The sequence below is a fragment of the Lissotriton helveticus genome, chromosome 1_1, assembly GCF_964261635.1.
Source record: "Lissotriton helveticus chromosome 1_1, aLisHel1.1, whole genome shotgun sequence".
NCBI lineage: Eukaryota > Metazoa > Chordata > Amphibia > Caudata > Salamandridae > Lissotriton > Lissotriton helveticus.
Window position 1 is genome coordinate 415,853,195 of NC_136057.1, and position 27,863 is coordinate 415,881,057.

A 27,863-nucleotide genomic window follows, 5' to 3' on the forward strand; every position below is an offset into this window, starting at 1 on the left:
CGGCTCAAGGAAACAGCAAGTGTAACAATCGTATCCTCTTTTTGCGTATAGCATTCTTTCAATAGCACCCTTTTAGAGTAACATTTGTATCACTACAATGCACATGTGCTCTTCTGAAATTCGCACTGATGCCTCAGGACTATTAAGTGATGAATCGCTACATCAGGAGGAAATGATGAATCCTGCCCTCCACTGGAGAGGCTTGTGTCACTAAGAATATACTAAAGTGGTTTGGTGGCTACTGAAGCAGGGGAAGAGGAATGTGAGGGCTGCTGCCCCTTCTGGATCAAGTACTGCCTTCCAGACAGCCGTTCACGGCCTCAAAATGAGTAGGTTGACTGCTGCAGCGGTTGGGAAGACTGTTTCAGCTTATATGTCAGCACTCTGGAATAGTCTTAACTTTTCAAATTGGTGTGAGAAGGCAGATTCTGCATTGGAGTGCTTTACGGAAAGTACTCCAATGCAGAAGCTGCCTTCCCATCGAAAAGGCCTGACTTATTAAAGGGCATATCCATAATGAAGGCCTGCACATTGCTGTAAAATCCCGTGGAGCGCACAACGCTACTACTAACTACACTCCCAAGGCAATCATGAAGTACAACACTGCTGCTAACTACACTCCGAAGGCAATCAGTGGTAACTAGACCAGCACATATAACATAGTTGCTTGTGTCTTGCCATCAATAAAGTGTCTGAGCCAAAGAGGCCCCAAGATCTTCTGGACTGATGGCAAAATCTCGCTGTCCATGTCCCACAGGGCAGGTGTAGTACAACCCAGCAAGCCAAACGCTCCAATCCTCTTGGGATTCCCTATACGGAGGAGTTGTGGGGAATGTAATGGGATCTCCTTTAAGGATTGTAGACTGAACCACAAGTCTCTCTGGAGTAGAGCGTTTGATAAGAAAAACAGGATTGCCAGAAACCAGTCTGGGGATGCCTGGCCACCTGCCTATTTACTGATGGGCTGCAATAGGGCTTTGACCAAGTAGCATTCAAGATATCAGTGAGGGCCATGTTAAAAGGGAGCAAGGGCTCAGAGGTAGCTGGTCCAGGCTGGAACATTTCTGTTTGTTTTGGTCTTTACTGAAGGCAGCTGTAAAGACAGAACCTCAGTTGCCCTATGGCACCATCAATACAAAGACGCACTTTATTCCATTGGTGACCCAAGTGGCAAGTGAGACGTGGCAATCCCACTGGCCTATTGCCCATCTATGTAAAATACACCATCTGCGTAGTTAGCGGGGTGGGGGCACCATCTCTACCAACACAACGACATCACCATCTACATCTTTAAGTGTCGCTTGCTCTGAATCAGAGACAAAAAGATAATGGCACCTCTGCTGCTCTGTACGCCTCAGCAGAGGCACAGCATCAGAGTCATGGTGCATGACAACAGGCTATGCTTCCGTAATTTCGTAGTGCGCCATTGAGCGAGATCAAGCCGCAGTTGGTTTGGCGTCCAAAACTGGTGTCACAACCGGACCCTCTTCTGGCACTAGTTGCATCAGTACCAGAGTCAAAGTGGAATCGACTGGTGTAGGACTTGGAGCTGAAGTGAAACCCTGTACCAGTGTTAGTGCAGAGCCCAAAGGGGCCCTAGGCATCCACCGGCTGTAACTTGATCTCTGTTTTTTTGGGTCCTAAGGCCCTGCTAGAGGGAATCACAAGCGCCTCAAAAGCGTGCAGCATAACCCCTTGGAAGGCTTCAATCTGCGGCGGCGTTGCGGATAGTGGGGGAAGCTCGAGGGACGCCGGGATACCAGCTGAGGAATCAGCTTTGTGAAACAGAGGCTAGAAGGTGAATAACTCCTGAAGCCCTTGCACCTTCTCTTTCTGTTCAGAGTGCCTGGATGCAGTCTAGTCCCTTTTCAGTATTTTTATGTTTGCAATTGGCCTTCAATTTTGACTTGTAGTGGGAGCCGGACTTCTGTAAAGGTCATAACTTTTCCTTGCGTTCGGCAATGTACAGCTGCACCTCCTTGTCCTAGATCACCTTTGTGTGCATGAGGCTCAACTATAAATGTACTGGTGCGGTATACCAGAGTAATATGTATACGAGAGTAGATGATACCCAAAGAAATAAGAGAAAACATGGGGCCCCTGAAATGCACAGAGGGCTGTGTAATTATCTGTACGCGAAGTACTGAACTGCATACTGGTACATTAATAATGGGCCGGTAAAACTGCTACGTTATGGACTGTGTATGATTTGGAAAATGTACCCTACAATATCAAGACTTTTGGGAAAAGCTAAACAAATGAGTGCTGTACTACACCGATCATGAAATGTAAGATGTTTTTATTTAGGATTAAAATCAATAAAAAGAATGAAAGAAAAACAATGCACTATATGTAAAATCTTTAAAAAAAATCTTTGTTATATTTCAGTGGTGTGAGAACATCTTTGCTCACGTACAAATAAATTAAGGTAGAAAAATATTCTAAAAACCAAAGGCATAACTTTTCTTTTTTTTTTAATAATCCAACAAGTATTACCCATATGTAATTTGAAATGCAGTCAGCAGTGTGATGCAGTGACTATCCTATTTACACAAAACCAAAAGGGTCTGTTATGATCTACCAAAATCCAGCTTTATAAAATATTTGGTCTTTTAATGTACAGCAGTGGCCTACTGGATTATGTACAGTTACTCTAATGCTAGAGTTACTGTACCAGAAACGTACTTGGGCAAAGTGAAATCTCTTGCTAACAAAGAGATCATTTTGGTCACTTGCTCAGACCAGAAAATGATTGTAGGTTCCACAGATTTAAATGTATTCATGATACAGTAACAACATGAAAACGAGGGAACTGGGATTTTGTTCTACAGTCGCTAATTCTAGACCAAGAAGCAATGAAGAAAACCAGGTTACCTGAAAGCACTACCATCAAATGACAGATGCAATGAGCCAGGATTCTGTCAAACTGGGTTGCAGTATTAAATCATACTTAAATTACAAAAGTTACCTCAACATTATATAACCTATTTATTCTGGAAAACCAGACCCATCCCAACATTCTACTGTAAAATGTCAAAAAAGTTTATAAAAGCAAATTGAATCAAATATCTACAACAGATTTCAATTCTGCTTTTCTAAGCTTTTCTGACATTTATGAGTGAGTGTTGTAATCCTAGTGAAGTGCTGGCATTTTCTACTCAGAATACCTAAATTGATGCTACAAAGCAAATAATAGAACAATTAACCAGCAACTTTTTAATCAGAGCTGTATATATATATCCAGGTTGGGTTTTACCGAACCAATAATTTAGATTTTGAAGGACAAAAAAGAGAGACAACGCAGAAAACTAGAGTATATGTCATCATTTTCATAGGGCTTGTTCTAAATGGTCAATACACCTAATTATTAAGTCAAAGTAGAACGATGGACATTTTAGCAGTGACTGGCAAAGGAAATAGATATATAGGCCATGGACCATGTCATTAATAACCCCTACGATGGGATGGCACTTCGTTTTTAATCACACCTCCTAAATTCTCACATTTCTGTGGAAGCAAAACTTGGGCTACCTTTGGTCTAATGCTATCAAAACACCGGTCCTGTGAACATGTAGATGACCAGAAGTAACAATATTAACAGACAACACAATTGAAATATAGAAATACAGCATCTGTATCTATAATGTGGTCATAAGAGTAGATTAGACACCAGTCCGCACTGTGGAAGCCATATTTTACACTGGTGGCAAATAAGTACATTCATTGGTCAGGAGAGACCGGGTTTACATTTAATAGTAATCGAGAAACCTCGAATTATTTCATTGAAAGTAATACAAAATAGGTTTACAATTTTCAGTCCTATGGGGAGGCAGAAAAATGCCCCAACCACATTCCCTAAACACTCAAAAGATGGAGCTCTTTTTTAATTGCAGCATCCCAAGTGTCATGTAATTACCATTATGCGAAAATCATTAGTTTGTGTGCCCTAAGAGTACCCACACTCTCAGATGGAAATCAGTTACTCCTACCATGTCCCATTATACAGTCCTCAAGGCAGAGCAACCCAAACTGTCAGAGCCAGTGTGCCTATAAAACAACAATGTGAACGTAGGAGCAAACCACTCCAGACAAATGACTAAAATTCCTGTGCATACACTCATATAGACAGAACACTCTCAAAGGTGATGAGACTCAAAGCTCAGATATTTTCTCACAGTATCTGGAGGAGTATTGTTGGACAGGGGTTCAGCAGATTATAAATACGGAAATCTCTCCTAGAAAATATTCATCCTTACAGCAGAGGCATGGGAGGATGTTGAAGAAAGAATTTAGGGAAAACAAGCTGTGCTTCAAGGAGATGCAGGGGTACTTTAATAATGCCTGGTGCCAGTAGGTAACACACCTGTGAAACTGTGACATCAGAGAAAGCTTTCAGGCACTAGTCAACAGGTCACACTCACGCCATACAACTAGTGACATAATTAAGTTGTAGCAACTGCTCAGGTAATGCAGTGGTTAGCACTGGTCAGAATCAGGGTATGGACTTTACACAGGTGAAGGAGGACGAACTCAGTGCAAAACCTGACTCGGGAGGAATATTAGCGTGTCCGAACAGCACTACTATCATCCCTGGAGATCCAATGAGCCAGTGGTCTGTGGGGTACCATCATGGAGGACATTTGCAGATCAAATTGATCAACGCATCTCCAAGGCATCGTTTTGTTTGGTAGTGTCAGCAGAATCCAAGACATCTCTTCACTTACTCTACTCACCCAAAAGCCAGAAAATGGGAACTTCTAAGTCATCGCCGGAAAAAAAATGTGAACTTCATTCTTCCACTAAAGATATTCTTCTATAAATACGGTCAAAACTAATTCAGAACTTAAAGTCCAAAGCATACCAAAGCCGATTCATCTTACCTCGATCCATTCCACCTATCTCTAAAATGTTACTACTGGATGTGTTTAAATTAAATGTTAAAGATTAATCAGTAGGGTTATTTAGTTAATGGTAGAAAGCATCATGAGAGACAAGTCAAAGGAAACTGGAATCAAAACCTATGTAACAATTAAACAAGAATAGACCAAACATGTACTCCTGTGGCCTTCCATGCAAAAGGCGAGATTCAAAATGTGTGGCTATGGGTTTAAAGACTGAAGAAGTACAACAAGAAGCGGCAAGTGAAGAAAGGGATGCAGTAAGAGAACACCCAAAGTCTACTAATTTAACAAGGCAGTTTTAAGGAACGTCTCCTTCCTTGTTACTACATGTCGGAGAGGATCCAAGACTATTGCTGGGCTATTGGTAGATACATTGATTGTCCTTAAATGAGACACAAAATTCCCGCAATGTTCTGCACTGCACCATCCAATGGTTCTCATGAAAACTTCAAATGCATTCAATTTCATGTTTGGTTATTTAGCATGGGATCCTCAAGGCAGCATGTGATGGCAATAAAATCTTTTTAGTTTAATCTTCTTGTGGACTACATCCAATTGATTCACATTCCATGCTGTGTCTACTCCTACAGGCAAATAAACAGAGTGCTCTTCTTGCCAAAACTCTTATTTACATATCAAAAGTTAGATATATAAATAAGGCCATACCCCTTACCCCTTACTCTGCGTTAATCCACAAAAACACCCTGCGATGCTAAGGCAATGCTGAATGTTTCCTGTTTAACCAAGTAACCATTATTTCTAACATTTTCGAGAAACTATGTTTGTAAATGAGAACATAACAGATCCTTTTTTTAACCTCATTACAAAATGTATTTGCTTTTCAGTAAATTACCTACTTTAATAATGATGAAAAACAAAGGAATTCAGAAAGAATTTTTCACAAGCGGTTGTTTAGGTTATATTGAAGAGAATGGTTTATAGGTCTCCAAAGAGCCAGAAATGGGCTTCCTGCTGCAGTGCGGTCTGATGCCAAAACTTTTTCTTTTGCAACTTTGAGATGATGTTGAGAACAGTTACCAGATAACCCCCTGTTGCTGGAGCCAACACATTCCAGTCCTGGGATTGTATCCCAAGATTGGTAAATATGTTATTTCCTGCTTAGCCCACCACTGGGAAACAACCCCCTTAGTCCGGGGGTGAAATAACAGTGGGACTCGAAACAGCTGAGACTGGATTGTGACCCCCTCGTGATCTCATGTTCATCATAGCACTAGTTTGCTGTTCCATTGATTGAAATCATATCTCTTTGAACATTGTAATGTGACTGTTGAGCCACAATATCTTTCCCTAAGTCAGACGCTGACCTCGGCATTCTAAAGGCGACTACCTTTAATTCCCTTACCAAGTGCATAAACCCTGGAGGATCAGACTACACTGACTGTGACAGTGAAGACCGGCTTGGACATTTTGCCATATAAAACGTGACGGTTATTCATTGGAAGGTAACAGTGGTCCTCTTCCTCAAGCTTAACTGGAGGGGTTATTGTTTTTTTGCCACCGGACTTCTAAATAGTCTATCAGTTTGGAAAACCTCTTGCATGTATACCACTTCATCATACATCCATTCTTGGCTACCAGAGGTTGAACAATGATTACTGCAGCAAAGGAAAGGGCACATCAAAGTCCAGATATATTCTGTCTGCATCATGGACAATACTTTGTCATCACTAAAAGGCATAAAACAGGGTCTGTTTTAAATAAATTGAGCAGAAAAGGGGATATGTTGTTTCTGAAATAGAAGGGACCTGTACAAAATGATTCATCATATTTACCTTATAAAACAGTCAATATACAAACAAAAAAACTCTCCATCTACAAACCGGTTGGTGCATTCAACCGCTCCTCCAACCCCACTTAGAATAGTACAATGTACTCCCTAAATACAAACTTTGTACATGGGTTTCTTGAAACAGTCCATGTGCAACAGAAGGCACTGCTGTCCGTCTCATCCATGCCGCACAGCTAACACCTGAGTACACTCTTTTAATTACCTTCGGCCCATTTCATTTCCAACTGGCCTTTGTTTCAAGCTTGTCGTTTCTATTTTTAATTGAAGTTCAACTGATCCAAAATAACAGAAATATTTCATCAATCAGCTGGTTAAGGTGTTCCGATGAAAACTGCACCGATAAATGCGCAGGGCACAAATGGGCAAAAATAAATGTTTTCTGTCTTCTTTTCTCCGCTCTGAACGACGTTTGTTTTTATGTTGCACAATCAAAATGTTATTATGAAGTCTCTTTGTTATCCCGTAAAGTTCTTTTCCCTTCAGTTGCCACTCGGAGGAGCATCGCCAAAATTATGCGGTAAAAGTAGTCCTTTGTTGTCGAACTTGCACCCACTTTGTTGCTGGATGGTCCTAGACTCTAAAATTTAAAAGAACAATAAAAAGGTTTGTAGCAAGAATATCAATGTTCAATCAAGTATAAATTACATATATATTGTTTGCAAGTCCATTATCAGATAATCCCTCTTTTTCAACCCTATTTTGTAGGAGGGGGAGTCTTCACCTGAGAAACAGAGAAGTTTGTTAAGAGGCAGCTCTTCCGTAATGGCGAAGGAGCGTTGCCCCACTGGTCAGTCTAAAAAAATGAAATAATATTAAAACAATAATCTTACTTTATTTTTCTGTGAGGTGCTCTGGCTGACGGAGCGTGCGTGGGAGGCTGGGCCATGACAGGCAGGACTGGTGGGGCATTTAAATGTGTGCATGTAAGTTTGGCCGGCCGTCTTAGGCCAGGCCAAACAGACATGCACACTTCTATTTCTCCAACCCAACTGTGTTCACAGCCAGGGTGGAGAAAAGACACAGACTCTGAGGCAGCGTCAAAGCGACAGACCAGGCCACTCAGACCAATCCTGCCACTGCTCTCATAGCGTGAGAGCAGCGTCTGAATTCGTTGGGCAGCCTGTGCCTTCCCTAAGACTACTGGGAGTGAAGCGTCGAGGTGGCTATCGTCATCGGGCAGCGAGTGGTAAGGGTTTTTTTTATATTTTATTTTTACTCTCAATCCCCCTGTCCTCCTCCTCCTCCCCCCTTCCCTCCCCCACAACTTTCGTTGTGCGGCGGCCACCACTGAGTCTGTTTGGCCTTAAGAAATTGCCATTTTAATCCCTCCCACAAGCTAACCAGCCACTGGCTGTGAACTTTCCTGGTTTCTCTTTCAGATAGTTCGACATCTCTGACTTTTGCTGCCTGTTGTATCTCTTTACCTACATACTTGTACCATAGGCGGGAGGCTTTACCACTTTGTTTTTTGAGGACAGTTTTTTTATGGCAAATATGTTTCTCTGTCTTAATTTTCTTTCCACCCTTCCCATCTCACCCTTTGTTGTTCTTACCCGTAATCTGCATTTTCATCCCTTCTCTTTCCCCTCTTCCTCTTTATACAATTTTGACCTAAATAACTTTTTACTCTTTCGTCCTCCAAACCCCCATGCCTATTTTTCCCCTTCAAGGAACATTTTTTCCAGTGGAGTCACACAAAATGAAGCCCCTCCCCCCACAAAGAATGTAATGTGGAGCCCCCTAGTCTCCCATATATGACAGACATCCATTTGCCTTGAGCTGAATGGGTCCCTTGAAGGTTTGGGGCCCCTTAGAGGATTGTCCCCCCCATGCTCTGCAGGGACTCCAGGGGTCTGCATTACACCCCTGACTTTGTCTAGGCCCCTTTCCTATTCCTCCTCTTTCGCCTGAGGGGAACTCACTGACTCAGATCTTTTTTCCTGTGTAGCCTATGGCAGTCTCTGCATCAGTATCACATTTTTCTCAACAAAACATTTTCTGTTCCTCGTTCCAAAACTCATTTGGCTTTTTGGTGCTAATTTTCTGTGTCACCGTTAGTCGCAGATTGACAACCAATCAATTGTTACCATTTCTAGAATACTCAGAGTGGACTTTGGCTCCACCCAGTGGAGTAGTTCTCGCTCACTTCCAGCTATTGGCAGTCTAGTTTATTCTGCATTGATGAAGCATGATATTTGCGAGAAAAAAAAATCCTGCTCGATCAAATCTGCTCATATTTGTGTTATTAACGAAACCAATGACTAAGGGTGTATAAAACTATTAACATGGGTGATTCTTTTGTTTATTTACAAAATGTACGTGAAAATGTGCAAGACACAGCACAACACGTTTGGTAATAAATGTAGTATTAAACATGTAGGAAAACATGAATAATATAAAATATTCTTTTTATATGGACTAAAACAGTTCGAGGGAGAAACTTGGAATAAATGATACATTATAAAAGCTTTCATGAAGAATTAAGAAATGATATTAACAAGAACGTGTATGGAAAATATTACGTAAAGAAAATGCTTATTTCCTTTCTTTATAACATATGAGAGACATAAGAATTGATAATGAGCTTAATTAGATTATTCCTGTGTGTCTAATCAGCATAATGAATCTTTTGTCATAATTAAACGCCTTATGAATTTTCTTTATGCTTTCTTTTTAAATAAAGTATGTTTTGTTTCTTAGTAAAAAACTAACGGTTTGAAGTTTATGGTTTTTCTATGAAGGCCTCAAAACATTTCTGGAGTGATTTTCTTTCTCCAAATATAGGCCGCAAAGAAATGTATTTTTTCCTTCACTAGTTCAGAAATGTTGTTTAGTTTGTTTAGCTGTGCACAAAAGAAATCTTTAGAAATTTCCCCTCTGTGCTAAATATTATCCTTCCAAGAATGATTTTGTCAACAAATGTTGCAAGTTGATGTGGAGTGTGCACGAGAACGTGGATAAAGTTGCAAGATTCTTTTCCTTTTTCCGAGGAAGGGTGACATCTTTCGAAATTAACAATAGACTGTTCTAGGGATCTCGTGAATTGGATGGGATGATGAACACCTCATTTTGAAAAACCAATGCGATTGGGAAGATTTTGTGAAATACAACATTAGGGGGTTGGACATTGGGTGTAACTATTTCTGCAAGAAATAATTTGAGAGCAGCTTTTTCCTATGAGAGGAGAGTTTTGCTCCTATTTTCTCTGCGTTACTCTGGCTGGCTACTGTCTTTGCAATACCTGACTGAGGCTGTCCTGATTAATTTGCATTTCATCAGCTGGTGATGTTGCGAAAGCTATACACATTCGGCAGAAGGGTTAGCTATTTCCTCTGACTTATGTACGCTGTGCATTAGTTGTCATTCATCTAGGTTCAAATGAAATCTGAATTGCACATTCTATTGCAATGAATTTTCTCTTTGTCTGTCTCTCCCTCTCATTTGTTATTGATTTGATGTATTTTGAATACGCATTGTTTCTCATAGTTGTGTATTTACCTGTAACATTGAATTAATGAAGACATTTATGTTTCCTATTGTGTTCATGTATTTATCATTCACATTCTGAAATATTAGATGATAAAAAGAGTCTTAATACGTTTTCAGAGTTTGTTATTATTGATGACTTATTGTCAAAAATTGTGTCATTATGACAATGTTTGATAGTTAGATATTTCCTTCATTTAGGGTCCTCGTGAAGGGAATTTCATCCGTATTTTCATTACTGAGTCCCTATTAGCTCTACAAAAAGGTTCATAGGAGGACATGGTATTGTAAGTGATTATCACGTTCTTATGAACCGGAACTCCTAGTTATAAAAGAATCCTGTAAAGTAAGATTAGAGTTATAATAAATGTTTATAAAATTATACACCGCTTCCAAAGGAATACATTAGACACTATTATATAACTGAACACTCATTCACAGCAATGGTTTCTCACACTCAATTTGTTATTGCTTATATGGATTCAAATCAGAAAGAAACTTTTTTCCTGTCTTTTCGAGCACTAGCAAAGCCAATGGGCTTGGCATTAATGTGCTAAACTGAGGACAACAAAATAGTTATGGGTGGACTGCTTAATCTCAGCCACTGGTATTTACTCTAAGCCACAATCCAGTCCATCATTTTTTTGTCCACCACGCCATGTATAGTGGTCTTACGACCACCAGGACTACAATGTAGAACACATTTAGGACATCATTTAACTAGTGACAGACCAGGTGCATTGTGATTGTGTAATGGGACAACAGGTTCTGGGTTACGATTTCATAACATTCGGGACCTGGGATAGAGTAAAGTGCAGGGTTGTGTGCATGAAGTCAAGGATGGCTATTGATTAGTGAAAGGGTTTAAAACAAAGCCTGGGCTCGCATGGTTCACTGCGTTTATGCGATACATTAGGAGTTTATTTACCTATCTTAGTTGTTCTGGTTGTAATGACCTCGGAAGGATCAGACTGAGCTGCCCATTAATGATTCAACCAAGCGACCTTTATCTCACACTGATTTCTGCGATTGATTCCCCGATCAGCTAGCTCTTTTGATGGCTAGGAGGTAAACCTTAGGACTGGAGCTTGAATTATTATGGTACCAGAAGCAATTATATGTGTTGCCATCCCTCTGCTACCATACATAGTACTGACCCATTTAACTAATCTCCTCACTTTATAATACCACAAGTAACAGCACAATGTGTAGCCTTTCCTAAAAAAAAAAAGTTATAACACTTGAACGGAGTTTCAGTAACTTATATTGAATAACTATTCCCCAAGCCACACCTTACAATAAAAACAGCTTTTATTTTTACGCGAAGGAGGCAAGATGGCGGCCGCTCACTAGTGGCCAGAGCTGCGTTGCAGTGAGGACGCTCTTGAACGGAGATCTGAAAGATCCGAGATGCTGCGGGACTCGCCGCTTAAGCTGCCGCTTACTTCTGTACCCTGAATGAAGGAAGCGAAGTTAAACGAAGAAATCGTTTTCACTGCCGGTAATGTTGGCGGCTTATTCATCACACCCTGAGTTGATGCTCGAAATTTAAAGTGCTCGCTACGGAGGGAGGATTGAAGCCGATGCAGTCTGTGCTCGCCTGCCGTGCCTGCCGTGGGTCCGCAAAACAGATTTTGCGGGACCTACGGAACCTGCTAAATATTTTCTGCACTGCAATCCCGGGTTGGAAGCAGCTCGACACCGCCGGGAGGCGGAGTAAGGGGAAGAGTCGTAAGCGCTCTCAGCTGAGGGGGGCCGGTACCGCTACGAACGCTACCAACGCTGCTGACGTTGGGTGCAGCGGTAACCTGAGACAGGCGAGGAGAGACGGCGTCTCACAAGCACTGGGGAGGAAGCATAACTCTCACAGTGATATGGCCCCCAAATTGAATCCCGTGGAAAAGTCCTTTGGCGCCAGGAAGAAGCAAAAAGATAAAGATAAAATACCGAGGGATGAGGAGTTTGCTGACTTTGCAGAGGCTCATACCCCCCATGTGGAAGAACGTAGTAAGAGGAAGCAGCCACAAACACAGCAGCAGCCAGCTGGGGTACGAACACGGCTAGCAACAACATCAATTGTAGAACTGTTTGCAAAAGTTGGTAAGGAGAAGGGAGCGGTGGAGGCTGCTAAGGCTGTAAAGGGGGATGCAGAGCCTGGGAAGGATGAAAAGCCTACGGATATCGAAAGGAAAAAAAATGTCAGTGAGGATGTGACCGTGTGCTCCCAGGATTGTATTGTCTCTAATGAGGATATTACCCCCACTAAAAACCTCCCAGAACTTGAAATTAAAGCAAAGGAGGAAGAGATGCAAAAAGCTGCTGACAGTGTAAATACGAATGGGGTTGATAACACGGGTTTAAGTATAACAGAGGCAAATCAGGCAGTTATAGAGCAACTCCAAAGTAAGTCATTAACGTTATCTGACTCAGAAAAAAACCTGGGTGCTACAAATGAACCAGCAAACCTGGTAACTTCTGCTATAGATGTATTATGTGATGTTAACGTTTTGTCGGGTGGAGGTCAAAATGGGATTGTGAAGGAGAGTGCCCTAAGTGAGGCTTTTTACTCTGCGTCCGATGGCCAAGAATGGTCTGAGGATGAAGAAATTGGCTCTTCCTATATAGACTCTGAAAGTGACCCAGAATTAGAGCAACCAGCAACAGCTTTAAAGATTTCAGGTGCTAGTAATAAACATGAGCCAAGCTGGGATCAGCCCATGGATAGTTCTCTACAGGATGGCTTTGCCCTGGAGTCCGCCGAGATGTCACTCCTAGAGAGAATACATCAAGAGATTATCGCTCATAGGGAGGAAACTCGTAGGGATAATCAGAAAGCCCATACCACAATGAAATAAATGCAGGGGGTAGTTAGAAAACTATCTAAAGTGTGTGCAACTACAGAGTGGCAAACTTAAAAGACAAGATTGTGTCTACGGAGACTGAGGTGGCAGCTGCTGTCTCTAAAGTTGGCTCATATGATGTTCAGATGACTGATATCCATTGGAAACTGGAAGAGATGGAAAACAGACTTCGTAGGAACAACCTGCGTGTGTTGGGAATTCCGGAGGGAAATGAAGGGTCTGACATTAAAGCTTATATAATCAAGCTATTTACACAGGCATTCCCCGAGCTTAATGGATGGAATTGGTCCACTGAAGTTCAAAGAGTTCATCGTATCCCTTTTACCTTGAAAAAGAATACTAAGGAGGGGGCTTACCCAAGAGCGGTATTGATCTATATTGGAAACTTTATCCTACGGCAAGCTATATCAGACCTGGCAAGACCAACTGCGAAAAGAAATGCCGAAGGAATAGCTTTCTTTGTTAGGCCAGATTTCTGCCACACTATGGTAGAGAGGCGATGGCGGCTGAGAGGGATGATCAAGCCCTGTCAGGATAAGAACTTGCAGGCCTTTCTGCTAAACCCTGCACAGCTAAAGATTATAAACAAGGGCAACACTCTATTTTTTTCCTCAGAGATTAAGGTGCAAGAATATTTGGATTCATTATGATTATTGATTACTAATGTTTGATATATATGGCAGGTGCTAGTTGAATTAGGCGGATGCAGCGTAGATCTGAGAAACGGTGGATATTTCCTTTTTTTTTTTCTTCTTACATTTCGGATCTTTCAATTGTTCAACGGTTTAGGAGTTGAGTAGATTTGTTTTGGGCTCCACAATTTTTGCAGATAATTATACTGGACGATAAGCGTCTTCACTGTAATCACTGCATTCCATCACCAACACAGACAAGGTCTGTGTGCCTCACGAAGAGGGGAGAGTAGGGGGGGGGGTCGGAGGGGTTTGTAGGTAGAAGGGGAGGAGGGTGGGACGAGGGTTGGGTCCGGGGGGTGAATGGATGGAAAAAGGGAGAAAAAGGGAGGTGGTACAATTCAGGACAAAGATATGATCAGAAGGACAAGTACATGGTAAAGGATTTAAGTGTTGAGATACTAATACAATTAAATGGCGAGCATTAGATTATGTACTATAAATGCGGGAGGCTTGAACGATTGGAGGAAGAGGCAGAGACTGGCATTTTTAGTAAAGCATGAAAGAATAGATATCGTTTGTATACAAGAGACCCATCTCCCATGGTCCAAACGTAACCAACTTTGTCTGAGTGGCTTCGAATTGGTTGTTTGCTCTACACAGATGTCCACAATTCGGGGTGTAGCTATATTAATTCGTGGCTCCCTAGGTAAAGCAAAAAAAGTGAAAGCAGACAGCAATGGAAGATGGGCAGTTGCTGAATTAGAACTGGGCTTTACGCTATGTGTAACGTATGGTTCAAATCAGGATGAGCCCGAAATATTTGATTTTTTAGAAACCGAACTTGTGGGGTGGTCTACCCCGTTGATAATAGCTGGGGATCTCAATATCTCGGCGGATTGGGCCAGCTCTGCACCTTATGTCGGCCGTAAACCTAAGGTTTTTCAATCTATTCGATCATTATTAGGATCCCATGGGATGCAGGATGTTTGGGGGTCAAAATATCCTTTGGATTATGGATTTACATATTTTTCTTACCCTGTACAAAGATATACGGAGCTTGATTATTTCCTTATCTCATCCTCTGAATTACCCAAAGTAGACATCACTAAACTTCCTAAAGTGGTCTCTGACCACAATCCCCTAATTTTAACGTATAATTTAGGTCAAAGGAAAAGAAAAATTAATTCCTGGTCTTTCGAGAAAAATCTACTCAGCGACAATAGATTCACAGATCATCTGAACAAATGGGTGGCACAATTTTTTGCAGCTAACAGGTATTGCACCTCTAGAAATATGGTTTGGGAGGCCTTTAAGGCGGCGCTGAGGGGCGAAACCATCAGTTGTTCAGCAAGATTGAGGAGGGAAGATAGGAGTAAGATCGAGGTTTTAATGACGGACTTAGTAAAAGCAGAAGAGCAACATGTGAAAGATATAGCAATAGGGGCAAATGTTGCTGTAAGTCAGGAAGCGCTACTGGTAATTAAAGCTGCACTCCAGAAAGAGGTGACTATAAAAGCCATAGGAGAATACCAGTCGAATAGGGTTAAAAGATATGAGACTGGGGAACAGGCAGGGAGAGCGCTCGCTCTCAGGTTAAGGCAGGAAAAAGCAAGGAATACCATTGTTTGTATTGAAGAGGATGAGGTCAGTTTAACAGAAAGTAAGGATATTTTAAGAGTATTCGAAAAATTCTATCAGCAGCTTTATGAGCAGGAAGAACCTAGTAAAAAACCTGGGGAAGGACTACGAGATCGTGGCCCCTTACTAGAGGAGTCAGCTAAAAAAAAAACTCGATGAGGAAATTACACTAGCGGAGGTAACATCAGCATTGAGGGAACTAGCTTCAGGGAAGGCATCAGGTCCCGATGGGATTCCTCTTGAAGTATACAAAACTATAGAAGCTGAAATTACCCTGCTTTTGGTGGATCTGTTTAACGGGGTTATGTGTACGGGATTAACCCCTGTTTCTTGGAAAGAGACAAACATTGCAATTTTTCATAAAAAGGGGAAACCAGTGGAAATGGCAGGCGCTTGTCATCTCGCGCCTGGACTACGGGAACGTTCTATACCTTGGAGCCGACCAGAAAACTATTAAGAAGCTCCAAGTTATTCAGAACGCTGCGGCACGTCTTCTCCGCAAAGTTCCCAGAAGGGTTTCTGCTTCACAAGCACTTCACGACCTCCACTGGCTGAAAGTTCTAAACCGGATTAAATTTAAAGCTCTTTGTCATCTTTTTAAAATTAAACAAGGCTCAGCCCCTAAATACCTTCAGAGCCTTGTCCAGGCTTACAAACCCGGCCGTGGGTTACGCTCTTCTGGACATGGTGATTTCACCGTTCCCAGGTTTAGGTTGGTCAAAATGGGAGGTCGTTCTTTCTCCCATCTGGGCCCTAAGATGTGGAATGCTTTACCAATGACCTTGAAATTGGAGCGTAATCTTCTCAGTTTCCGCAAAGGTCTTAAAACTTGGCTCTTCCAGCAGTAATGCCTCAATCGTCAGTTTCTGGATGTGTTCTCTATACTGCTAGTTTCTTCTTGAGTCTATCCCTGGCGCCGGGAAACCCACTGCGGGTAGCTGAGCGCATTATAAGTGCAATAAAATAAATAAAATAAATCCTATCGCCCCATATCTTTGATAAACTCTGATACAAAGCTCTACTCAAAAATTCTGGCAAAGAGGTTGGGCAGGGTCATTGTTAGTCTCGTATCCCCGTGGCAGCATGGGTTTGTCCCCGGCCGGGGTACAACTGACCACACATGTAGGGCAATATCATTGTTTGATGCTCAGGCTGCTGCGGGAGGAGAGATGGCCATGATCCTGCTTGACGCAGAGAAAGCTTTTGATCGTGTGGATTGGAGCTTTCTCTGGGCCATTTTAGCGGCTAGGGGATTTGGCCCCACTATAATAGGAGCCCTTAAAGCTATGTATGTAGAGCCGGTAGCTAGGGTGACTGCCATGGGCGAGAAATCAGGGGTGATCCATATAAAGAGGGGGACCCGACAGGGGTGTCCCTGCTCCCCTATTCTCTTCGCTCTGTATATTGACCCCCTCATCCAGGGTATCCTTGACAGCCTAGAGATAACTCCAGTAATTTGCAACGGTTCTTCAAATAAAATACTGGCTTATGCTGACGACCTTGCAGTTATAACAAACAATGCACAAAAAATATTATCAAAACCGATTATAGATTTGTCGATTCCGCCATGTATTTAGGGGTCAAAATTAATGCCAATGTGGGTAAAATTGTTAATGAGAATTATCTGCCGCTTATTAAGAATATCGAGATGGAATTAAAAAGGATTGATGTATTACATCTTTCGCTAGTAGGTAGGGTGAATGCAGTTAAAATGTCTATGTTCCCTAGAGTACTGTACTTATTCCGCGCCATTCCACTATTAATAGAGGACAAGGTTATGAAACATCTTGAATCTATCTTCATTAGATTTGTCTGGCAATACGGAAGGGTAAGGCGCTCTACAAACTTAATGTTGCTACCTAGAGAAAGGGGCGGGATGGCACTTCCGAACTTAAGAGTATACCACTGGGCCTGTCCCTTAGCTCAAATGACCACTCTATTTCAATCCGATTCTTTACCTGAAATAGTATCTGGGTCTGCAGATGAGCAGCATCCTCCTCAGATTTACAGGATGTTATTGGGTGACAAGGCTACAGACCTATTTCAGTGTGAATTAGAACGAAGTTTTTATAAAAAAACGAGATTGAGGACACTGTATGGGGCATGGCAGGCATGGAAAGCTATCATGAAAATTTTTAATATCCCGAAAGTTAACTCCTATGTACAATTGTATAATTTGTCTCTCTTTCCCCATCTAAAAAATGATAGAAACTTGTTGATTTGGAAAAGGATGGGAATCAGATCTTTGGGAGATACATTGGAAGGAGGTGAAATCCTGGGGTTTGAAATATTGCAGGAAAGATTCGATATTCCAGCCAATCATTGGCTGGTTTACGGCCAAGTCACCCACATGATTAGGTCAGTAAGGCCACGGATTACAGTAACAACAGACTTCCCTATGATTGAGATATTAAATAGAGGTTGTAAGAAGATTAAGATTATATACAACTGTATATTGGAGAGAATTCAGGATGATATGGAGAAGGTTGAGTCAAATTGGGCTTTAAAATTGGGTGATCCCAATGTTTGTTTTTGTTTGTATAATCTTTATTCGGTAAAAATTGCTCACCATAAAAGAACACATTTTACAACAATAAAACAATATTAAAAAACTATCAGCAGTAAAATCCATGATTAAAAGCCTACACATTATACAGTACAGTTGTGATTATTATGGACCCCCAGTCAAACATCCTCATCAGTACATTATTACATAATGGTTAATACCTTCAATTCCATCCAGTCAGATCATAGCGACCTGCCGATAAGGCCTGCTAACGATTTGGGAAGGTGGAATATAACTTCAATCTCCTGGAACGAGTCAACCATGCACTGCTCAGATATTTAGCCACCCCACATACCATGGCAGAGGATGTTGGGTCCGTAGTAAGTACTCGTAAGGCCATTCTGTGGCACCTCAACCCCAACCCCCTACATACTGGTTTCAGCCAGACCTTCCTTGCCACTTTGTAAGCGGGGCAGGCAAAAAGTAGATGCACCACAGACTCCTTAGGAGCCGCGCACCCGGGGCAGGGTCGCGAAGGACCACCAGAATTAGACCACCCCGCGGTGAACTCATGCACCGGAAGGGTCCCGTACCTAAGTTTTAAATAAAGGGCTCTGTCCAGAGGCTTGGTTATGAGGTCGAGGAAGGGTTCCAACTTTCTAGCCCATTTAAACTCTAGAAACCGTTCAGTGAGTAAACCCCCAGCCCCACTGCGTGTTGCCTCAACCTGAACCCAATCCCAGTATAACTTCTTAATCACTGGTTTGGGGGGTGGCATTTGGCTCTCCCACACATCGCTTAAACCCACTTGGATCGCCAGTTGCCTCGCGTTACTCAACCACCCAATCTTATTACCAGTATCGAGCAGTATTAGTTCATCCAGCCCAGCAGCGTATTTAGCAAGCTCCTTCGTCCTTCGCAACCGAGCCCAGAAGAGTAGTGGGCGCAGCCGCACTAGATCTTTGAAGGCTCGCCTGCCCAGATCTAGCCGCAGTGGGATTAACGGAGTAGAAACGGGGAGAGCCACCACATCCCTCAAGAACTTATTTTCCGCTAAAGATAGCTCAGAAACATTTTCGAACCCCCATAGCTCGGAGCCATATGATGCAGCCGGGAGTATCTGGCCCTCATAAATTGCCATGACCGGCGTCACAGGTTTACTCATTGACTCCCGATGCTCCCTCAGGGTCACCCCTGATACTCTTTTGTGGCTAAGTAACATTTTGGCCAAGTGGTCCTTCCAATTCATCCGGCTGTTTATCCGCACCCCTAAATAGTCGAATGAATCAACCAACTCCAAGGGTGCCCCATTGAGCATAAAATTATTTTTAAATCTTTTGGAGGGTGAAAGAGCCATCAGTTTAGTTTTCGAGGTGTTGATAGTGAGACCTCTATCTATGCAAAAGGTACTAAATCGGTGCAAAAGCCTTTGCAGTCCCACCGGGGATTTAGAAATCAGTATGGTGTCATCCGCGAAGAGTAGAGTGGGGATTCTTTCCCCCGCCAGGGATGGTGCATCCGCCTCTTCCTCTCTCAGATGGTCCACCACTCCATTCACAAACAAGGAGAAGAGGGTCGGAGCCATAACGCATCCCTGGCGAACTCCCCTCCTCACGGGCACCCTATCTGTCAGCTGTCCCTGGGAGCCCCATCTGATCCTCGCATAGTTCCCCTCGTGGAGCCTTGCAATAAAACTCAAAAGTGAACCGTGGAAGCCCATCCTCTCTAATGTCTCCCACAACTTAACTCGAGGGACCAGGTCAAAAGCCGTCTTGAGATCTATGAAGGCCATGAAAAGGCTGCCCTTTTTGATGGTAACTGACTTCCAATAGATGACAAAAAAGCGAAAGACCTGGTCCATCGTACCCACCTTTCGGCGGAATCCTGCTTGAAGGTGGGAGAGGATGTGTTTCTCTTCCATCCATTCACCAACCTTAAGATAATGACCCTGCCAACCACTTTCTGAATTACATCTATCAGACTGATAGGTCTGTAATTGGGAGGGTCCTCTCTAGCCCCCTTCTTAAACACAGTGACCACCTCTGCCCCCTTCCAGGAGTCTGGCACAGGGTGCCCCCTGGCAATCAAATTCATTATAGTGGCAATTAAATTGTCCCAAGCCTTAGGTTCCTCAATCAGAAGGTCCCCTGGGATCCCATCCGGACCAGCCGCCTTCTTCGGGGTCAGGTGTCTAATGGCCACCACTACTTCCGAGGCCGAGAATGAGTCCTCGGGCTCCCCTATAGGTTCCCCACCCCCACCTCTAGCTACCATAGGACAAGAGGTGACTTCAATTCCACCATATAAAGCCGAGAAATGGTCAAACCATTGCTGGCTTGTTATATGGGCGGCTAAAGGCTGAGCACTTCGCTGCCTAGCTCTATTAATAAGGTCCCAGAATAGCCTCGAATTCCTCGTGCTCACTGCACCTTTTAGGTCCTGCCAATGTTGTTCCTCCCACTCTCGTTTGGCCAGAGCCAATGCTCTTGAGTAATCCTTCCTAGCCGCTCTAACTAGTGATGGATCTTTTTTAAGTAGGGCAACTGTTAGGTCTTTCCTTTTTCCCTTGCACTGGGCCGAGTACCAAGGGTTACTAGAAATGGGAGGTGTGTTGTTAACTCTATGGTTTTTCCCTATAGAAAGAAAATAATGGCTCACTTGCTCTATTGTGGCTTTGTAGGCTGTATCAAGGGTAATGGGTATCTCCGGGGCACTTCCACTCCCCCGATCCCATGCCTCCAAAGCCAAATACAGATCCACCACAAGAGATTTTATGCTCCCCAGTTGATCCTCCTGCAGTTGGGCCTTGTCCCATTTCAGCCTGCGGTTACTATTGTATGGGATAATCTCTTTAGTTAACCTCAGGGGGGCACTCATCCCCCTTCCCTTGGGGTTACCCCACCTAAACTTACTGCACAGAGGGTTATGGTCACTATTCTGTGTAGCTACCACCTCCATATCTATTAGGTCTTTCCACAATCTAACGTCCAGTAAGATGTAATCAAATTTGGACGGACCATTAAGCCTGTTAAAGGTCATTGCATCTACACTGTCAGACAAAGTCCTACCATTAAGTGCTCTTAGTTTGTGTTCCCTAGTAAGGGCAGTAATTTGTATTGCCCTTGCAGACCATTTGCGGATAGGGGGTAATGACAAAGCTGGGATGGACCATTTGGAATCTTCTTCCTCGGTGCCTAGAGGGTCATCTCCAAAAAGGGGTTCGTACGTGCAATTAAAGTCCCCTCCCACTATAATTTTGGCCGCTAGGGGACACTTGGTTAATGCTAAATCTAAGCTCATTAAAGTTGCTGAGGAAGTATCCCCCGGTGCCCCTCTGGCATAAACATTAAATAATTCGAGCCTGTTCCCCATAACATATCCCCTAGAAGAGAGATGTAGTATATCACTACACTCTGAATCATGAATGGCAACATCCCAATCCAGATCAATTTTTATCCAAACCGTGAGTCCTCCCGCTGGTCTACCCTTCCCTCTGCTTACTGCTGGAGAAAAAAATGTAGTGTAGCCAGATTTATTTATTGGGAGCAGACTCCAGGTATCCTGAAACAGGCATACATCAAACTTCTCGATGAATGTGTGCCATTCTGGTACAGCCATCTTCCTTTTTAACCCTGCCACATTCCAAGATAACAGGTTTATTACCCGATGACCCATAGGAACTATAACAGGGTCCCCCTTACTCCCACCCCCTCCACCCTCCTTGGTCGTGGGACTGTCAACCACACAGATAGATGACTTGGGGGATGCAATGCTACCAACTATATTATCTGCACACAGTACATCCAAAGGGACTCTGGTAATACTACTATCCGTACTTTGGACTACTGAGGGGCCCTCCTGTCTAGTGTCATTACATCCAACTACCCTTAAAGCCTCCAAATCTGTGCCCCTTAGATTCACCGCACCTGGTCGGCCACCTCTCTCACCCCTAGACTGTAGACATCAGTCGCAGTCTTCCATACCAGATAGCAACGAGAACCTATTGCTAATCTCCAGAGGAGTGAAGGGTCTCAAATGTTCCATTCGGCTATTGTTATTTCTATTGTGTCTCTGGGGTGCCGTAATCCAACCAAAGGGGTCAGCCGCCTGGGCGGGGTGCTGCCCGTAAGGAACATAGATGTTGCTATATAGTGGCAGGGGGTTGGATCTGGGAGGGTAGAACCCACTTACATGATTGGGGGGGGAACACAACTGACCTAGGGTAGAAATATGTCAGAGCCCGGGGGGTAATGCAATTGTCCCCACTTCCAGTGGGCCAATTTAATATGTAATCCACTGCCCGTGGGTCTCTAAAATTAACCACCACCAGGTCCCCCTCGATATCTTTGCATCTGCTACCCAGCCAATTAAGCCGCTTGACATGCACTATGTCCCCATCAATATTATGTGTAATGGGCCTATAAGTACTCAACCAGTGTATTATTTTATTTTTCAGTTGAGCATAGCCCTCCTTCTTGTTATCTACTAACGGCGGAACCCCAGTCAAGACGACCACAAAGGGCACTGCTTGTGGGGGAATCTCCACTTGAGGTCCCTTGGTCGCTGGGCCTCTAGTGTATCTACCATTTCCCTGTTCCTCCCGTTTGTTTGCTGTAGGGGCCTTTATCAATACCCTTTGGGGGTCACCACCCGTCCCTACTACTGGGGTGTTTATCTGTTTTGGAGGGTGCAGTTTTTGGAAAACATGCTTAACCCTACCATGAGACTGTGGCTTCAGTTTAGGGGGCTGAGATGAGGCAGTTGGGGCATTAATAGCATTATTAGCGGGTAGCCTGACCGAAGGTGTGGGTGGCACAACCCCGCTCCCCTGGGCTTTGGTTAAAGTAACCATGCTGTTTATGGCAGTCTCTAAGATGGTCAGTCTAATTTCTACTTTCTTTATACTCTCGTTAATGGGCAGGAGCAGAGATCTGTGTAAGAATTCCAGGTTTCCTAATGAAGTAGGGGGAGATAATGTGTTTGGCAGTGGATCCCCCGAATTAGTGTCATGATCTACAGTGTTAGTGTCCATAACAGGTGAGGTTGCCACTAGCAATAGTGCCTCAGTTGGAGGAGATTCTGGCACCTCCACTATTACGCTATCATGAATAATGGGGGGCTTTGACACTTTACCAAAGTCAGAATGTGGAGTTTTAGCTTTACCCTGCCCTACCCTCATTTTCCTCCTTCGCTTACTCGGTGGTGGACCATGCAACTGTACCACAACTAGTTGCTTTGACTTCGTCTTCCTAGGCTTTGCTACGATAGGGGTCTTGGAGGTTCGGTCAGCAGCAGTACAACAGAGACTAGGGGGGGGGAGAGGCAATTACAATCTGATCAGGAGGCAAACAGGGGGTGGGAGTACAATCCCGCAACAAAAGAGGGACACCATCCTGGCTAGCTATTTCCTCACTAATATCAAGTGAACCTCCCTCCAGGGCCGTAGTATAGAGAGCAATATCAGTGAGGGACCTATTTTTTAAACTTTCAACTGAGCGTCGACGCTCAGCCCTACGCTCGGCCATAGAGGATTCCTTTTCACCATCACTCAGGACCCTAGAAAAATATTTGTCCATTGACCCATTCCGTAATCTACCCGCCTTCCCAGTTGTTCCCTCCTCAGACGGCATAGCCATGGCAGCCTCCTATATCAAGAACCACTGTTGCAGGACACTACAGGTGTTGGAGAGTAGGCCCCGCCCAGCCTACGCTGGCCTCAGAGGGCCCGCCCTTTGCCCGGGCTTAGCCCCGGGCTGAGTCCCGCGCGCGTCCCGCGAGACGCGAAAGCCAGTCAAACTTATACGTAATAGGGGGCGCGGCACGGCCGGGAAGAGGAACCAGCTGTGGATATTCTGCTGGATGCTGGTCCTCGCAGTCCCGGTCTCCGCTCCTCTCGCCTCCCAAGCCACGCAGTACAGGCTCTCAATTCAGCAGCAGAATCCCGAGGGAACAGGGACCTCCAGCCACTCCACACGAGGAAGGATTTTCACAAGTGTCCACAGTAAGGTCTCGAGCAGCGATGATTGATTTAGATCTTGCTCCTTCATTGAATAAAAAGATATTCCGGGCATCAAATCTTCACGCGCAACACTATAAGACCATTTTTAATTTATATCACACACCAGCGAAGATATATGCCTGGGGTATAAGTGAAAATGATAACTGCCCCAGATGTAACGAAAACCAGGCCGACATCATACATATGTTCTCTTCTTGTAAACGGTTAGATACTGTTAAAAATTAGATAACAACATTTTTGGAGGGGCTGCTAGGTCATTCCATCGACTTATCCCCTACCTTAATGATCTTTGGTATAGATTCCAAGTTGGGTCTGGGGGAAGAAGAAAGAGATCTAGTGTTTTTATCTGTTGCGGTACTTCGAATTTTAATTTCCGCCGCATGGAAGGATTTTAATCCTCCATCCTTCCAGATGTGGCTCTCCAGATTGTTGGGAATCCATAATATAGAATCATGCCTCCATGAATTTAAAGGCAAAAGGGAGGGCAAGAAGGGTGTGCGCTTATGGGCTCCTGTAACACACTGGAGAGCTGACAGAATTGGATAATTGCACGTTCTTTTAAGTACTCAAAATTGTTTTTCCTCTTGTAAATTATTTTCCTCCTGCTTTTAGGCCTCACTGGAGAAAAAAAAAAAAGAAATGTCTGTAAATATATCAATTGTTTGACTTAAGTTTTTATCATGTCTGTATTAACTTATCGATTTGTCCTCATATGTACCATTTTTCCCAATAAAAAAACAAAAAAAAAACAGCTTTTTATTAACATAGGTGAAGCCTAATGTATTTACCAAAGCTTGTTTGTTTTTCTTTTTGTTGTTGTGGGCATCGCCCACCACCATTTGGTGGTATGTCCAACTCCTATGTGATGTCAGACAGTGCCCTGGAAGTTCCTGTGCGAAGTCGCCATCTTTGGAATCGTTTTACTGTTTATTTTTTCTTCCTTTTTATTTCTTCTTCATCTTTTATAATTTCCCACCTGGTTGCTTGAACTCCCATTTCTTGGGAGCCAGGTAGGTCACATGTGCATCTAGAAAACTCTTCAAGCTGCAAACCTACTCCTACTGGTAAGTGACCATTACGTTTTGCAGCATGACTCCTTTTCTGGACTCGCATGCTGCATTATATAGCGGTATCCCTTTTCTTGGCTTGGTTTGGTTGAAATCATGAAGTGTTAGCAAACAGGTGTTGTAGTACCCTCTGCCCCACCTGTGCCTCCTTGTAACTTTTTTTCTTGATGAGTGCACGCTGGGGCTCTATAGTTTTCCCAGCCCTGGAATAACAAGTTTATATTGTTTCCACGATTCATCTTACTATAGTTCCTTTACTTACTGGTGAACCTTTGCTTGCTCAGACAAAGGATAATTGGTTTACTTTATGAAACTCTTTTGTTTCTAGTAGATAGTACATTACAGCCCTCCTCACAATCCAATGGGTGCAGGGCTCTTTCGGTCTGTGTCTTTGGTCTTTTGCAGAAAGTTGGCAGCTGTATGATTTGGTTGACGTGAAATTGAGTCACCAGTATAGGTAGAAAATGTGGGTTATTTCCGAGGACCACATTGTCCCTGTGGATCAGTAGGTATGGTTTCTGTATCGTTAACTCTTAATGTTCTCTGACTCTGCGAAATGATGTGATCGTAATTAGAAATGCTGTCTTTAGAGAGTGATCTTTGATCCGACTTGTGCATGGGCTCAAAAGTCTCTGTCATTAATTGAGTTAGTATGGTGTTCAAGTTCCACTTTGGAACTGGAATTGATCTTGGTGGTGCCACTCTTTTAGAACTTTTCAAGAACCTCTTTACCCCTGGGGGTGTGAAGAGACCTGAAGTATCTCTGGTGTAGGCTACTATTGCTGCTAGGTGTACCTTTAGCGATGCTAGGTTAGTCCGTTGTCGAGAAAGGGTGGGAGGTATGCTAGTACAATTACCTGTTCTGTCCTCGTTTGAATTCTGCTTTTATCTGTGCACCAGTGAATGTATCTAATCCATTTTGGCGAGTAACATTTTCTTGTAGTTGGCTTCCTTGCTTCTCTTAGGATTTCCATGTTCATGGGGAGAAGCTGTAGATGTCCAAATTCTAGATATTCAGGAGCCATGTCGCCAGGCTGAATGTGGCTGGCTCCGGGTCGTACACTTTTCTGTCTTGCATAAATAGCAGGTCTTGTTCTACTTTGAGTGTGTACCTTAGACAGTTCTAATAGGTCCGAGTATCAGGTCTGTCTGGCCCATTGTGGGGCTATGAAGAGGAGCTTTGTCCAGTACCTTTGGGGTCAAGGGAATTGGTGGAAAGGCGTACACAAATTTCCGAGACCAGTTTAATAACAGGGCATTCCCCTTTAACTGGTGGTGTGGAAACCTAGAGGTAAAGTGTTGGCATTTCAGTGTTGGCATTTTGTGGTTTTTGCGGTTGCAAGCAGGTCTATTCTTGGTCTTCCCCATAACTTGAAGATTTTCTTCAGTGTTTCCTGTTTCAACTGCGATTTGTGGGAAGTGCTGTCCTGCCTGCTTAGTCTGTCCGCCTCTATGTTTTGTTTTCCTGGTAGGTGGACTTGTCTGCAGTGTATTCTGTCTTTGGATCACCCATCTCCATATTTACTGGGCTAGTTTGGACAAGATGACTGATACTCTTTCTCCCAGTTGGTTAAGATAGAACATGGTTGTTGTGTTGTCCGTTTGGATCAGTACAGTTTGACCTGTTATGTGTGATTTGAAGGGCCCTCAAGACCTTAGCTAGGATTTTGGTGTCACAATTGATGAGGGAAAGCGGTTGATAGGAGTCGGTTTTCTGGGGGGGTTTATCAGGTTTTAATAGCAAGGTGATAACCACTTCTCTCATCGAGGCAGGCAATATCCTGTCAGACAGAGATTCCTCAAATATCTCCCGCAGTACCGGTGCCATAACGTCCACATAGCATTTATAGAATTCAGCTGGGATGCCGTCCAATCCTGACGCCTTCCCATTTTGTGAGGACATTATCGCCTCTCGTACCTCATCAGTCTCCAAGGGGGCGCCTAAAAACTGCCTATGTGTATCACTCAACCAACAAATTGCCACATCCCCCAAGAATTCCTCCAGATCCACATCACCATCCTGTTGTGTAGTGTACAATGCTTCATAGTGCGCCTTGAAGGCATCCATTATGCCCATCATATCACATCTCGGAGTCCCCTCTTGTGTTTCGATTTCTAACACCGCATTACTGAATCTGGGACATCTAGTAATCGCTGCTAAAGCTCTCCCTGGACGCTCTCCCTCACCATATCTGCGTGCCACCCAATGCCGCCCTCTGAAATTTCCTTCCCTAATGGCTTCCTCCTCATACTTAGTCAGCACCTTCCTAAATTCAGCCTGCAATGTCGCACCTCCCCCTCGCACCATTCTAACCTCAATGTCCTTCAAGTCACGCTCTAGACTATCCAACGTACGTCGAATGTCCCGCAAGACCCCAAAGCTTTTAGAGATGCAATAGCCACGTATAGTGACTTTAAAGGCTTCCCACATGATTTCAATGCTGTCCACAGAGCCTTTATTTCGCGCAAAGAAATCTTTAATCTCTTCCCCTAGTTCCGTTCGAAACACCAAATCCAACAGCGCCGTGGGCTGTAGCCGCCACATAGGCCTCGGTCTCTCAAGACCAGGCAAATTAAGCGTGACTACCACGGGCAATGATCAGAGTAAGTGCGCGGCAGGTGTGTCGCTTGCTCCAGTCCCACAACCAGCCCCCGCGACAGAAAACAATAATCCAGTCTCGCCCACGATCCTGTGTGCGCTGTGTAGTGCGTGCCCTCTCTCACTCCGGGATGCAATCGCCTCCAGCCATCCGTTAAGTCTTCCTCTGCCAATAAGTCGAGCATCACCTCCCGGGACCTATTATGGTATTGCACAGTACCCTCCATCGTATCAACTGTAGGGATGAGACTGACATTAACATCGCCTCCCCAAATCACATGTGTGGACCCTGCCATCACTATCTGTCCCCATAACATGGTAAAGAACTCTGGCGTGTCCAC

General features: G+C 43.7%; 1 protein-coding gene across 1 annotated transcript in view; it reads right to left on the bottom strand.

Moving 5' to 3' along the window:
- Nucleotides 1-2,282: 2,282 nt before the first annotated feature.
- The window catches only part of IPO8 (importin 8), a 737,162-nt gene continuing 711,581 nt past the window's right edge, over nucleotides 2,283-27,863 (bottom strand). The window contains exon 25 of the mRNA XM_078673765.1: nucleotides 2,283-7,288. Within this exon, the coding sequence (XP_078529891.1) occupies nucleotides 7,191-7,288 (98 nt within the window). The 3' untranslated portion in view covers nucleotides 2,283-7,190. The remainder of the gene's footprint in view (nucleotides 7,289-27,863) is intronic.